The sequence below is a fragment of the Rhincodon typus genome, chromosome 23 (genome assembly GCF_021869965.1).
Source record: "Rhincodon typus isolate 14 chromosome 23, sRhiTyp1.1, whole genome shotgun sequence".
Classification (NCBI taxonomy): Eukaryota; Metazoa; Chordata; class Chondrichthyes; order Orectolobiformes; family Rhincodontidae; genus Rhincodon; species Rhincodon typus.
This window is the reverse complement of record NC_063354.1, coordinates 5,572,668-5,589,034: the sequence shown is the minus strand read 5'-3', so window position 1 is coordinate 5,589,034 and position 16,367 is coordinate 5,572,668. Positions and strand designations below refer to the sequence as shown.

The 16,367-nt window shown below is 38.1% G+C and overlaps 1 protein-coding gene across 6 annotated transcripts in view; it reads left to right on the top strand.

Moving 5' to 3' along the window:
* helz (helicase with zinc finger) overlaps nucleotides 1–16,367 on the top strand; it is a 273,419-nt gene that overhangs the window by 170,700 nt on the left and 86,352 nt on the right. For all 6 annotated transcript variants that reach the window (XM_020511475.2, XM_048610734.1, XM_048610735.1 and 3 more), the window contains one exon: nucleotides 14,881–15,091. In XM_020511475.2, coding sequence (XP_020367064.1) covers nucleotides 14,881–15,091 — 211 coding nt within the window. The remainder of the gene's footprint in view (nucleotides 1–14,880; nucleotides 15,092–16,367) is intronic.

The window sequence follows — 16,367 nt, the reverse complement described above, 5'->3', positions numbered from 1 at the left end:
GGAGTCTGACATAGGTGTCCTTGTTGTCCAGATGTTCCAGGGATGAGCTCAGGGCTAGAAAATGGCATCTGCTGTGGACCTGTTATATCGGTAAGCAAATTGCAAGGGATCAAGGCAGGCTGGGAGGCTAGGGCTGATGATCATACTTATGCCTAGACCAGGGTCTAGGCCCGAAACGTCAGCCTTTCTGCTCCTATGATGCTGCTTGGCCTGCTGTGTTCGTCCAGCCCTGCACCTTGTTGTCTATGATAAAATGCTCTCCACTTTTCTGGTTAAGTGCATCTCTGTCAGCCTGAGAGGGAACAAAGGAGCTGCTTAATCAGCACCCCTCTACCTGACACATTTACTGTCTCTGCCACAGATGTGCCATAGCTGCAATGGGTACCAACTGCAAGATGCATTGCAGCAACTTGACAGTGCTCCCTCAACAGCATTTTCAAAACCCATGTTATGATCCTGAACTAGACCAACAAATTTAAAATTCCCCTAAACAAGAGTCTCTGTCGTCTTCTGTAACTAAGTGTCTCATTGCCTGTCCCCTCTGAACTTTTCAGTTGAATCTCTGATCTGTCCTGAGTGACCTATTGAAAGCCTTCCAACCAGCTCCTCCCCTTTTGCTAGGCTAACTTGAATATTGAATTGAATCTGACAACTCCTGGAACAGTCTATTCCATAAATGTCACCAGCCATCGGTTGCTAGCTTGTTCAGTGCAAAAAAATGAATTTAAACAGAGGATTTCATCACACCTCCAACTCTATCGAGAAGAGCAAAGAAAGCAGGCACAAGTGTAACTGCAAATTTCCTTCTAAGTTTGCACCCCATCCTGGTTTGGAAATGTGTCTTTGCTTTTTTTTGTCAATGTGTCAAAATCCTTGGAACTCTTTCCTGAACAGCAGCCACCACATGGACTGCAGTGAATCAAGCAGTTCTCTCAAGGACAGCTAGGAGTGGCAATAAATGCTAGGCCGGCGAGCAAAGTGCACATCCCTGAATGAATGATTGATTTATAGTATAAGGCTCAGCACTACAATTGAGGGGCAATTGGAGACAGGCAATAATTGTTGGCATTAACAGTCCATCCATACGTTGTGATTTTTTAAAAAATTGCCTTCAATAGTGCGCAGGTTCTCTGCATACGCAGGAGTAATTGTAGGACCTATTCTTAGAAAATTCCTTTTAATATTTAGAAGGCAACTGCTATAAATGTCTTCAGTTTCTTGTTCAACACCACTTTGTGTAAACATGTAATAGGTGATTGGGATACTTTTAAACTATCTAGGGTGAAGTAAAGTGCATATTGGAATTATAATAATGGGAACAATGTGTGGGTGTACTTAGTCATTTTTTAAAAGCTGCAGGATGTTGATAAAATACAACTGGTTGACCTACTTAAACTCCTTTTTTGTGTGCTAGAACACGACTGTTTTCTACTCAAGATAACCCCACACAAAAGAAACCCTGGAGAGATGCGAATTTTAGAAAAAAAAAAGAGAATTACTTAATGTTCGTCAAGATTGTACCAAAGACGTCATATAGTGAGCACATGGAATGTTGTGCAGAGTGACCCGTTAATTTTGAAAGACTGGCAAAATTTTCTCCACAGCTTGTGCCTTAATTTAGTCGGAGATGTATTTCTCCTTTGGCTGTTTACACTTCACTGAAAGTGCCTTTTGAAGAGCTTGGGGCATTCAATAAATGTGTGCTGTTCCCTAGGCTTGACTGCCACATTGCTTAATCAAGAAGAATTTGTTTTCCAGCAGTACTCTAGAAAAACTTTCATATTTTTGCTGTTCTTTTCAGTTTAACAGTGAATAAAATCACACTTATTCAGTGTCTATCTCAGAGTGAAAGAACAGAATTTTGCAACCAGGAAATTCCCTATTTCCAAGTGATTTCATTTGGATGCTTGTGATTTCTTTTTGTCCCCACTTGGCCATTCTTAATTTCTTTTCTGTCAAGTGTCAGCTACATACATGCTTTCTGAACACTGTCACCTGCCTTTTCTCAGTTTATTAAAAAAGGTATTTTGATTTACAGGTTTATTTTCTATAACAAAATCTTTACTGATTCCAGCCTGACATGTTACTTCCTCAGTGGCTTGACTGGAGCTTTGATTTGTGTAAATTGTTAATGCATTGAAGAAATGTCCAAGACCCATAGGGTTCATCCGTTCTCAGTTGGTTAACCCCTAATCTAATTCACAGTATATCGTCACTGGGGTTTTGGTGCTTATAAAGATATTGCTGGTGTAAAAGGAATAGTGTGAATTTGAATCCTTTCCTGATATGAGGAATGAAATCTTTGTAACTTTTAATCCTAGTTTTTTAAAGCTTTTTTTTTCTTATTTAATGAGCATTTTATTCTTTGTTTTAAAAGTACACAGGCAGACTCTTGTGAATGTGTTCAATCACTGACCTCCATGTTTTAAAAATACAAAGTAAGGGACTACCAAGCCAGGTTTTCACTCTGAAATCTGACTAATCCAGAAGTAACTGGTTGGGATCATAAAACAATGGAGAAGGTTTAGAAGAATGAAACCAAAACTGAGACATTACAATGATCAGGAAGGACACAAGATCTTTCATTACAAAAGTAAAGACCAGGAGCAAACCTTCTGAAATATGAACCAATGGATTATCAGATTCCAATAGGGTCACTGGAAATGTTTCCACTTATGTGGAAATCAAAAACTAAGCACTATAATGTGACACTATTGGAAATTGGAACTTGCTACTATAAGGAGTGGTGCAATTAATAAATGTGCCCTTTAAAAGGAAAGCCTGATAAGTACATGAGAGAGAAAAAAAAAATGGTAATGAGAGTTAAATGAACTGCAGTGAGATGCGGTTTTCATGGATTATATGTACCAACATAGACCATTTGTTCCTAATGACCTCTTTCAATGCTGAAAATTCTGTCAAAGCAAACCAGAAAGCTAGAGATAGGGTTGTTTGTGCCTCTGTGTCCTTTTACAAATCAGATATGATTGTTCTGCTCCTTTGATCCTGCTTTTGGTTCTAAAGGTGGCTGCCTCACAATTATAGTATTTCTTTTCCCCATTTGAGCTTCTTTTGGTGTTTCACATCTTATATCTCATTGAAGAAAAGGCTAGGCAGAAATCTTGTCTCTGACCTCTGCTAATGCCCTTTAAATGGGTTTGTGAAGTTGATACAAGCAGCTCAAAATCACTTTTATTTCTTGTTCCTTTTACTGCGTGGGGGCATGCTTAATCTCTACAAAATTAAAGTCTCCCAAAGCTGTAGTTTATTTGAAATGGAACATCTGGTGGTCCTCCATGATACAAGTTGGGATTCTTTAAAGATTGATACACTGATACTTTGAGGATGGAAGAAAGAGTTAAATTTTAATTACCATTATGTATGTTTCATTTGTTCTTGTGTAATCCTACACACAGTAAGAAAACATGAAGGGAACTTTCAGGGCAAAAAATAATTGGGGAAATTTTTTGTCCAAGGCACACGTTACTATAAATTTGTTTGTTTCCATAATGTTCATATATTTGGGACCGTCTACCTGATATTTTCCAACAGGCTAATCATTTCAGTATTAAAATTGAGCTCTGATATATTAATCTGCATTTAAACTGTGTTTATGGTTCATTGAGTTTTTGATGTACAGATTAGACTGTGAGGTTTTGACAGTGTGTGTTCTAGATGTCGCATCTCTTGAATCAAAACTCTGTTAACTCCATCATTAATAGCTCTTGAAATGCATTGCAAGACTTTACCTTACCTTAATTAATAAAGAAGATTGTAAGTGGAACAAATTCTTGGTACGTGCTGCCACGCTGCATTGAAGCAGCGTCACAACTATATTTGCTGTGACAGCAAAAATTTGAAACAAAATTATTTGTTCAATGGCTTTAATTTTTTAGTGTTAGTAACAGTGTCACAATAAATTTAGATGACCAACAAAGTAAATAATTCTTAATGAGTGTTGAAATCAAACTATTGGTCTCATTTATTCTTTGCTTTACTCTCTGTGCGAATTACACATGTCTGTTACTGAAACATTCGCAATTATATCTGCATGCTTGTAAGTTGAGATATTCATTTTGACAGGTTAGATCCTAGGTGGATAGAGTTGTTAAGAAGGCGTATGGTGTGTTAGCTTTCATTAATAGAGGGATTGAGTTCAAAGCTGTGAAGTTATGCTCCAGCTATACAAAATCCTGGTTCGGCCACATCCTGAATATTGTGTCCAGTTCTGGTTGCCTCATTACAGGAAAGATGTGGAAGCGTTGGAAAAGGTGCAGAGGAAATTTACCAGGATGTTGCCTGGAATGGAGGGAAGGCCATATGAGGGAGGAAGGGTTTAGACAGCTAGGGCTTTTCTCTTTAGAATGACGGAGGATGAGAGGTGACTTGATAGAGGTGTACAAAATGATAGAGGAATGGTACATACTATTGTTATGAGTGTAGCAGTGTCCTAACTGAATAGGTTCATTCAGTACATAGTATAGATAGAGTGGACAGCCAGAGACTTTTTCCTAAGTTGGAGGTAACTATTATGAGGGGGCATAGTTTTAAAGCAAGTGGAGGTAGATGTAGGGGAGACGTCAGAGGCAGGTTCTTTACTCAGAGAGTGGTAGGGGCATTGAATGCATTGATAGAGAGGGTAGTGAAGTCGGCCTCATTAGGGGCATTTAAGCAGCAATTAGATAGGTATATGGATGATAGTATAAGGTAGGGGTGGAGGTTAGATAGACCTTAGATTTAGGGTAAAAGTTCGGCACAACATTGTGGGCCGAAAGGCCTGTACTGTGCTGTACAGTTCTATGTTCTATGTTCTATAAGATGTCAAAGCGCAAGTAGGATTTTTCACTGAAAGGCCTACTCCTGCTCCTAATTTGTGGGTTTGGGGATAGACACGAAAGTGAAGTTGAGGCCACAGTATGATCTGTCATGATCTTTTCAAATGTCAGCACGTTCATTGCAAGCATCCAAATGTATCAATGTTCAATGTTCGTTTTGGGCAAGCACCTTATTTTGCTCAATGAGAACCGATAGCAGAATTAAGCTTAAATAATTATGGTCATCATCTTTGCATTTCTGTCACCTTAGCTGTTGCTTCATCTTGCAATTTTTGCCATTGATAGTTTAATTGCCATCTAACTCTGTCCTTGTCAATTTTGCTTGTTTTGGACTCCAGACACCTGACTGGTATGACATGACCTAAGAGATAGTAAGAACTGCAGATGCTGGAGTTAGAGATAACACAGTGTGGAGCTGGAGGAACACAGCCGGCCAGGTAGCATCAGAGGAGCAGGAAAATTGACATTTTGGGTCTGGACCCTTCTTCAGAAAGGGGATGAACTGGCATGACCTAACATCAGTTTTGGAGTATCTTGATTTTTTTTTGGTGTTCTCAAAACAAACAGTGAATTTGCATTGGAGTTTCCAATTACACCATAGGTGCCTGTCTGCTGTGTACCATTGAACCAATCAAACTCGGAGAGCCCAGGTTAAATCCACCATGTACTGAATGAACCTATTCAGTTAGGACACTGCTACAGTCATAACACTAGTATGTACCATTCCTGTCTTAACAGAATAATATTCCACACTTCTTAAATGATTCGTAATGAGTTAAGGGTGAGACTTGCAGCAATATAATTAGATTACATATGTTGCTGTGCCAGTTTTTCCCTTCCAACAATATTTGAGAATCTCCACTCTTACAATTAATTGTCTTTTTGGCTGCTTGCCAAGGTACCATTGATCCAATTATGAAAGTTTCCTCTCTTTTCCCAAATACAAGTTAGTTAAAATTACAAAAATTGATAAACAGAACACGTGTGTGTGTGTGTAAGCGCACACGTTATCTAACTAGTTGAGAGTTGCCTCAGTGAATAAATGATCCTGCACAGTAAAAGTGCCTTGAATATACTTACAGCTAATGAATTACATTTGGAATATGACTTTTCTTTAAGGAAATGAGGCCAAGACTTTATTTCTGCCAGGCTCTCAACTTATGGTGCTTTAACAAACTTGCAAATTCTATGCATCAAATTAGGCAAGGTCGTTAGTATAAGCAAATGGTTTTCCCATTTAATCTGTAAGAATATATGAAAGGCAAAATTAGGTGGAGGAAGGGGTTCATTGAGGTTTCAGTTACAGGTTGCATTCCAAACCAAGAAACTGCTGATTTTCCCTGTCATAGCTGAACCTTGTTCCATGCCCCTCTATCTTAGCAAAGAGTAGGCATCCTGAACATATTCTCAGCTGTTTACCTCCCAAGAGGCTATGGATGGAGTTTGGCAATTTCAGCTTGTACAGGGTTGAAAGTATGGGCGTGACTATTGTGCTAGGGTTCTTTGACCTTGCAAAGGGACAGGATTCTTAAGTTTGGTAGATATACCTTTAAAAAAAAAATTACATTTCTAATCTGAAAGTTGCTAAATGTTTCTGATTTGGATGATCAAGATTTATGCATAGTAAGGCTCCAGTAAAATATAATGTTGATGTCAATACAAGTCCAAGAAAGAAGAAAGAATTTGCATGTGTGTAAAATGCTACTGAGGTAGATTTGAAGAGTAGTCACTCTTGTGTACAATCCTCTAGTGACACCATATCTCAACAGTGGAGTAATCTCTAAGATTTAAGACGGCATCACCATTTGCCTTGGACCTAACCTGGGAAACTGACTTCCTCAATCTCTCTGCCTTTGTCTCATCTCACGGTACTCCTTAGCAGCTGCCTCTTTGACTAAGTTATTTCTTTTTTAAGATCTTCTGTGATTCAGAATCAGTCTTTGACCACGTTCCTGTGAAGCTCCTTTCAAAGACATTTTATTTTGTTAAAGGTGCTCAATAAATTGTTTGTGGTTATGTTTCCATCCTTCATCCCTTTGACTGCTGGGAAGCCAAGCAGGCAACAAAGAGGCATTGAACTCACTGGGGTCAAGCATAGGGTTGAGGGAAAGTAAATCAGGTAGCATTGTTCACGCAGTGCTAAAGAACCTATGTGTGAATAAGGAAGTAGAGGAGACCAAAGAAGATAAGAATACTAAAAATTAAAACTATTGTCCAAAGGAAAATTTCTCAGGTTTGCTACAAAAGTAAAATTTTATTTATGAACTGCTAATGATTTTTATAAGACATTGTGCTAAGAGGAAATCTTTATTGCTTGCTTACCATTAACTTGAGCACTGTTCTATAGCAAGGACTGCATAGAATCATGATTGCACACAAACCTGCATCAACGCTGCATCAAATGCTATCAAAGACTAATGACCTCATACCGTCAGTAAACAGGACTAACGTGATATACAGAATCCCATGCAGTGAGTGCAATAAACATTACATTGGATAAATGGGGAGGAAACTGACAACCAGGATACACGAACACCAGCTGGCAGTTAAAAAGACACAACCAATATTCACTTGTCTCAATCCACACAGACAGTGAGGCCATCAGTTTGACTGGGACAAAGTGACTATACTGGGACAAACGAATAACAGACGTGCAAGGAAATTTCCAGGAGGCCTGGTTCTCAACACTGGACTCCATTAACAAACACATAGAAATAGATCACGTTTACAGACTGCTGCTGAAAAACAGAACCGGAAGTGACAAGACCCACCACACCAGAGGGATCATATAAATTCGGAACGGAGCAGAACACCAACACTTCGATTAGAGGTTGCAGTGATGATGTTGCCTAGAATGGTAACGAAACATCTGCACATCACGGAACAACCGACTCGGAGAACAAACGAACAACTGCAAGCAGTTTTACTGTTATGACCTTAGCCAGTGGTAATACTGGACAAGTCAGATCCCAGAATGAAACCCAACTTAATACATCTATGTTAATTTCTGTAGTTGGTAATGAGGTGGTTAGTACTGAAACATATTCACATGAAGCTGCACATTTTCTTTAACAACAGAACATAAGTTCATTACATAACAAAAATGAAAAATGAACAAAGCTCTAAATTGAAAACAGATCTTAACACACATCAAAATAAAGTTTCAAGTTGTTTTTCCAACACTGTCTTCTGCAGAGATTCACTTCCAAAGAAATATCAGTTTTTAGGTTTTTTTGATTTTGCACTTAATTGGCTTTCCACTGTTCCCTTTTCTTGAACTATGGAAACAGTTTTACAGTTCCTTTCCGTGTCTGCTGGCATGAACCATTCACAATTCTGATGGCCTAAACTGTTTCAGTTTTAACAATTTGAAGATCTCTATCTGTATTCTCCTCATTTGGAAGCCCTATAGACTAGAAATCATTTCTGCTGAAGTGACTCTTTCCCTATCAATGACCTGATTTATCTTCTGCCTTAACTTCTGGATTATTGTGAATTAAAAGCTTAGTTCCATTGAACTAAAACCTTTTGAGAGTTGAATTTACCAGAAATCAGTTGAGTGCCACTTTTGGAGAGTTTTGTGGAGGCTTTCTCTCATCAAGCCTTAGCGAGTCTCCTCATGCTACCTTTCCAAGCTCACCTCTATATTACATCCTGTGGTGCCCTGATCATCAAATTCTCCCACTTGAGACAGGTAAACTGGCCACTGGTAGGACCTTCTGGGATTCTTGGCATTGGTGCCATCTCTGAAGCCCAGCCATACACCCATTCAAACAGTTTGCAGCTGCTGTGCACGGTTCCTGTCAATTGTCCAGGATATTTTGGACAGGGGAAAATTGGAACCTTGCTTGCTAGCGGGGTCCTGAAGGCTCTTGTGGGCAGAGGTGTGTGCAGTCGCTGACAATAGAGCATGCTTTGACCTGTTAATGATGGGTTTCCAAGATGGAGAGTCATAAGAGCAAGCAAAGAGCTGGAGTTGTTCTGACTTTCTTGTTGGGAATTGTTGCTGTTTAGTTTCTGTCCAGCACATGAGAGAATGGGTAACTGCGTACTAATGAGATGAGGTGATATGATGAGTATGCATGCATGCAAATAGACCACGCTGTTTAGTAGCAAGAATCTTGTTTTGTCATCCCATGCTTGGTTGGAAAATTAAACATCTTGCTGTCAACATCAGGAGTCTCTTCACTGCCACTATCAACGAATCTCCCAACTTTTTGCCATTAACCACGTTGTTTATTGTTCCATCCTGAATCCTCAGTTCTAAATCTACACTAACTGTCTTAATAAGGTTACTCTGCTGTCATAAATATAAGCATAAATGTAATTTAATGCAGTATAAACATTTAATCTATTATCCACAAGGGTCTGCTGGGCTGTTAATTGGAGTCATATGCATTCTTGGAAAAGGTTTATTTGGGTCACCATCCAAATGACTTTTTGACCTTTCCCAAAAAAATCTTTAAGAATAACGAAAGTCCATCTCCTTCTATTTTTAAAACCCAAGCTCAAAAATGATATGTTATTTATTCCAACTGGGGAAAAAATATTTTGTCTTTACTATGGCTGTGAGCCCACAGTCGATTTAGTCCTTGCAGCATCAAAACCTGTAGCTCCTCCTTAATCCTGTAAATCGTACGTATTTAGATTCAGTGAGTTGTCTTGATATGTTTACGAGGTTTCAGTAGTTGATCTGCACTGTTAAAAACCTGTGTCCCAGTTTAGTTGTGAACTGAGCTTAAAGTTGTTTGAGTAAAGTGGTTTACTTTTGAAGAGAATAACTGACTTTGCAAAATTAGTAATGTCTTTGGATTATTAGATACTTTTCTATTCATGGGCAATGTTAAAGATGACTTTGTCTCATGCTAGCTTGAAAGATTTATTGTTGAAGAGTTCATAGTTGCTGCTATTGTTATAACCATCTTGCAGCTTTTATAGGGAAATGCACCAATGATACTTTATATCTGCATTTCCCAGTAAGGTTTCCCATATATTTTGTTCTTCCTTTCTTCCTTAGGTAAGGTAGCTCAGGTGGCTATGCTTAATTTGAATATATAAATGCCTGCATCTTTTTATCTATGACCTCTGTGTAAATGCTCATTTGTGACCAAAGGAAAGCATTTATGTGTGTTTAGATGTGGAAGTTGAAGTTACTTCCTTTTTTTTAATTTTTCCTACATTCCTACAACTCTATTTTTAATTTTTGTACATATACTTCACATTTTCTTTATCTTCTGTGATGTTGTCCCTTTGCCATCCCCCCTCCCCCACATCCACTCTCATTTCTTCATTTTTATTTTGTTGTCTTAAAACCATTAATGTGACAAATTGAATATAGTTCTAGACAAGCTGCTTTCCATAACAATTCCAGGTGTTCATGTAAGCAAATTTCACTCAGTTAGCAGCAGCGACTAAAGCTTAAAGCTCAGCTGTCCAAAAATATGAGCGTGACTAATACCTTGTATAACTCTGTAAATTGAACCTGAATCTCTAAACAAGATAATAGGCATTAGTACTGCAAAACACAACCTGTGAAAAGCTCTCAATACTAAAATGAATGAACAGCTGTTTTAGTAGGGCTTCGTCCAGCTAGCTAGATTTTTATCCATTCGTGCTCAATGGGCAGAAAATCTAACCCAGTAAATTTATAAAAGATCTGCTTTTGAAGGATGCATTGGTAATTTTACTGAACGTTGCTTCAGACTCTCTCATGGCATTTTGTACTCTGGTCTCCTGAAAGGATGAAGTTTTGCATTTGTCTTTTTTTTAAAAGTCATCCGTAAAAGTTATATTTATGTGGCTTCCTGTCTCAATCTCAGAATATCTCAAAGCTATTCACAGCCAATAAAGTACTTTTATGGTGTAATTGTTATAATTTGGAGATATCTGCCAGCCAATACACACTGTGAAATGCCATGGACTATGAGATACATCACCAAATAATTTGTCTTTGATCATGTTAGTTGAACAGTAAATATTAATCAGGACTCATAGAGCACTCCTTTCCTCTTCAAAAACTGCAATGAATTTTTTTTTCATGTCTCTCAGAGTTTAGACGGAACCTTCAATTAATGTATCATGGGAATAACAGTATCCCTAACAGCGAGCATCCTCAGTTTTGCAATTTAGTATCGACTTAGATTATGTGCTCAAGTCTCAATGGAGCTTGAACTCATCATTTGCTGGCTCAGAGATTAGTGTTGAACTGAAGCCATTGCTTGTAGATGTAATTCAGAATGAGATTCCAGTGCTGTGCTGTTTGTGTGTGTTCCCTGAGAGAGGAAACTGACATTTTCAAGGATACTGATACTGATGCTGATTCTGATCAGCATAAGATGATCCAATTTTTCTTTGCTTTGGAGTATGAAAACAGAACTATTTTACTTTATCTCATACAAACCTATTGTCTTTCTGAAGGGCTTTTTATAAGTATTTCATTTTATTTTCTTACCTCTGTGAAGAGTGAGCTGTAAAACACCAACAATGACATTAGTGGAATTTTTTTTTTCCATTTTGATTACTTTAGGTGATGCTTATCAGACAGCAATATTTATCTAGATCCATAGTGTGAAGGTGGTGGTGAACGTCATCCCTTGAACCACAGCAGTTCCTGTGCTGCTGATTGTTTTCCACAAAGATGCTTAATAATGTAAGAGCATTAAAGTATGTCCATCAGGACAGTTTGTGAGAAGAATTTGGAGGTTATGGGATTCTCATGAATTTATGCTACTTTTCCTTCACACTGATAAAACTCATGGATCTTACAGCTATTATCAAAACTGCAGTATACCCTGGAGTTATACTGTAGCTGCGGTACTCTAGTGAGGAACTGGGGATGGAATCCACCATGACGGATATTGATTGATTAAATTTCTTTTGCCAAGACTTTTCAATTCTTGATTTAATATTCCACCTATTCAGAAGAGAGCATTCCATCTGACTCCTGATTGGAATCGTGTAATGTTTTAATGCTGTTTGTGTTACTTTTGCATTTGAAGTATTTTTTCCATCCTAGGCTATATCAGCCATGTAGACTGAAAGCTCTGACAACCTGGTTAGGCCCCATCCAGCTATTCACTGGTGGGGCTTTCGTTTTCTGTCCTATCTCTTTATCTTATATTTACAGTGAAGTTGGCTATGAAGATTATTTAAAACCCATTGTCAAGGCAGCTGACTACAGAGCCTCTAAGAACGTACTTATTTGGGTATTAGTGTCCCAGTGTATTGCCACACCTTTATCTCAATTAAAGTCTACAGTTTTTGGTTTCTTAATTTTTAAAAAGCGATTTGTGTACTTTCAGAAATGAATTCAACCCAAAAGCCTTATCTGTCACCTTATTACCTAGTGGAAGCAACAAAGCTTCAATATTCATGAGCTTTAAAATATATTAGAAGTATTCTGCCTCTGTAGTAATTAAAGCTTTGCCTCCAGTCAGAAATGTTATAGATATTTTTAAATGGTAAAAGACTTTCAATCATGTTGATTGAATGAGACATTATTTATATGCAACTTCAGGCACACATCAAAACCGTGGGCAGTGATAGGGAATGGATAAAATGCATATATCCTTTTTACATCTGCTTCCTCTCTTGCAGATGTTTGAATGGTATTTGTTAAATTTATCATAATTGAGTATTTCCTTGTGTTCAGGTAGTGGGCATTAAAATAGGTCCTGGCTGATAGAAATTATTTAGTGGGTTAGGAGGTAGATTTTTGTTGTGTGCCTCTCTAACTGGATGGAATTTAAAAACAAGGAGGTTATGCTGCAATTGTATAGGGTACTAGTGAGGCCACGCTTGGAGTACTGTGTGCAGTTTTGGTCCCGTTACTTAAGAAGGCACTTGGACGGGGTGCAGAAGGAGGTTCACTCGGTTGATTCCAGGGTTGAGAGGGTTGGTTTATGAGAAGATATTAAGTAGACTGGGACTATATTCATTGGAATTTAGAAGAATGAGGGCTGATTTATAGAAACACGAAATTATAAAAGGAATAGTTAAGATAGAAGCAGGAAGGTTGCTTTCACTGGCAGGTAACTAGACCTAGGGGTCATAGACTCAATATGAGGGGGAGCAGATTTAGGACTGAGTTGAGGAGGAGCTTCTCCCAAAGGTGGTGAATCTGTGGAATTCCGTGCCCAGTGAAGCAGTTGAGGCCACCTTGTTGAATGTTTTTAAGGCAAAGATAGATTTCTGAACCGTATAGGAATTAAGATTTACGGCGAGCGGGTAGGTAAATGGAGCTGAGTCCACGAAAAAGATCAGCCATGATCTTATTGAATGGCAGCACAGGCTTGAGGGGCCAGATGGCATACTCTTGCTCCTATGTCTGAAGTTCTGATGTTTTTAAATAAAAAGCCAGCAAGTGTAGAAAGATTAGACTTCCATTCTACCTTTCACCTCCTGACTTATCTTGAATTGAACTCTAAAAGCCTTTCAGTAGTTTTTTTTGAGTCTATCCAGTGTATATGTGTAGGCAACTAACTCTGGAGTCACTGCAGTTGAGCTTCATCCCAATTGTATTTGATGACCGCCCATTCATATTCATTAGTTTCTATTATTGATATCATGGAACCAAGAGGAGGGCATTTACTCTATCATGCCTGTACCAGCTCATTGAAGAGCTATCCAATTACACTATTTCCCCTGTTATCCAGTTAGCCCCAGTCTTCTGTTATCCAGTTAATCTCCTTCCCCTCTTCCTTCCACCAGACACTTCAAATTGGTTGTTCTAAAATGTATATCTAATTTCCTTTTGAAAGCCACTATTAAATCTATTACTACCAGCCTTTCAGCAATGCATTTAGGTAACCACTATAAAAGAAAACAAGTTTTCTCATTCCTCTTCTGATTTATTTTTTGCAAATAATCTTAAATCTGTTGACTTTAAGAATTTTATACGGTTTCACTTTACTGAAGGGCACCTTAAAATGTATATTGCGTTAATTGACAGTGGTTCATAAGCACCAAATAAATTTGAATGCTGACAAACCACTTCCCGTCAATCTGTATCATTTCAGGGTTTGAATTACTGCTGATAATACGTACAGAGATTAGAAATTCTTAAAATAAAACTAGTCAAGTAGGCCACAACACTGCTTTTCAACAGCAGTTTGTATTTTCTTTGGAAATAATATTTTTGCAGTGATTTTATCTTGAAGTTGTTATGTAGAAATAATTGTGCAGTTCTGCAGTTTGAGGTCTATTATAATTCTTTTGTTTAAACTTGATGATTCTTTTCCTCTTCCTTTTGTTATTTACATTGATGTGCTCACACTCCATAAACTATTTGCAGTCAGACAGATAATCTGTTTTTAACCTTTCAGCATTATTCTCGCAAAATTGTCTTAGATGTTCTAGAGCAACTTGTTTTGTTTTCTGTAACTCTTCCAGTTGCCACATGGTGGCTGAGATTGGGAATTTGATACAGGTCAACTTGGAGGCACAGATGTTTGCCATGTTACTGATAGAGCTACAATATGTTCCAGTATTAATCCAATGCTTGTTATAAAACAATTTACACATGATTACCTTGCCCTCATGCAAATTCTTTCATTGGTGCAAATGCTTAAAGTCAATAGTTATGAAATCTCCCAAGTTTTATTTATTAATAGATCTATCACACATCATATTCCGCCACTCAAACTCAAGTTTTTTTTGTAGAATTGACATAACTTTCAACAAATACAGGACAGCATTTGAACACTGTATTTTGTGTGACAATATTGAATATTGAAAATGTAAGTGCTATAGTGTAGTGGTTTGCCTTTGTATTAGCAAACTTCATTCCATTCTTTATTTCTATAATTCAGAATGTGTATTGTGATGTGTATCCATGATGTGTATTTTGCCTCCTTTCCCGCTGCTATATAACACTGTGTAATTTCTACATTTTATACCTGCGCTGTTCTAGCAATGACTTCTTGTCTGTGTGCCTGTATGAATTTTACTTTGTTTACCTGGTTTAAAAATGCATTTCTTTATACTCTGAGCTGTTGCAAATTGAGCCTCAACCTCATTTTAATCTCCCTCTTGCTTTCTCTTCAAGGAAATTCTGGGAAAGCTTCATTGATATCTGTCATGAGAACAACAGTCTCCATGGCATCACATTTGAGCAAATCAAGGCACAGCTGGAGGCACTTGAGTTGAAGAAGACGTATGTCCTTAATCCTCTAGCTCCAGAATTCATCCCGAGAGCTCTCCGACTTCAGCAGCCAACAAATCCTAACAAACAGCAACAGCAGCCATCCCCACCTAAGGTACAGTGACTCTTTTTGAAAATGTTTCTTCTTGGCTTTTGAGTTTGAGCTCAAAGTTCGCATTTTATTTAAATGTCAGTTTAACTCGATGCCTCTGGTATTTGTAGGTGTATTTAAATTCCTAGTGACATAAATTGGTATCTCATGTCAAAATCTGACAGAATACAGCTTCTGTCCACACATGCAGTTTAGCAATTGAGCCTGATTTTCCTATCCCAATCCTCCAAATGGAGGCTTTGAAAGGAAATGAGGCATTTTCCTAGAGGCAGAAGAAAGTGGAGGCCATGTCAGCTCAACCATCACTTAATAGCCAATTCAAAAGGATTAGGGTAATCTTCTTTAAGGCAACTTGGTTAGAAATGGATTAACTGATGGTAATTAACACAACTTACCAATAAAAGAGCATTTAAATTTGGTATGGCTAAACTTCCTTGGCCTGTGGAGACAATTCTGCGAGTTCTTTGAGTCTGCTGCCATGACCCTTTCACAATTCTGATAGCCTAAGCTTTTCATTTCTAATAACATTTTCTATCCAAACTGAGCTGGCTTAGAAGCTGTACAAACTAAGCGTGATTGGGTTCCCTGAACTAAAAATGTGATTCTCTTGCTCCAGAAAACCATTCTCTCTTCTGAACTGAGACCTTGAACCTTCAGTTCTTGCATTGAAACTAAACTAAACAAATCTACTCTAAAATCTTAAACTAATGGCTTTCTGATCCATTGTGAATTCCACAATATAAACATTCCATTCATTAACACTGGCTTTGTTCTCCCAGCCATTTGACTAGTCACACGTTTTCTGGATTGATGCAGTTAATTTTATTTTTTTCTTTATTCATTCATGGGAGGGTGTCACTGGCTAGGCAGCATTTATTGCATTGCCAGAGTCAGCCACACTGCTGTGGGTCTGGAGTCACATGTAGGCCAGCCCAGGTAAGGATGACCGTTTCCTTCCCTGAAGGGCATGAGTGAACCAGATGGGTTTTTCCAACAATAGACAATGGATTCATGGTCGTCATTAGATTCTTAATTCCACATATTTATTGAATTCAAATTCCACCATTTGCCATGGCGGGATTTGAACCTGGATCCCCAAAATATTATCTGAGTCTCTGGATTAACAGCCCAGCAATAATACCACTAGGCCAACACCTCCCCAATCTCTGTAATGAAGACCATGAAACCATTGTCGATTGTCAGAAAAATCCTTCTAGCTCATTAGTGGAAAAGAAGCTGCCATCTTTACCTGATCTGGTCAACATGTGACTGCAGAACC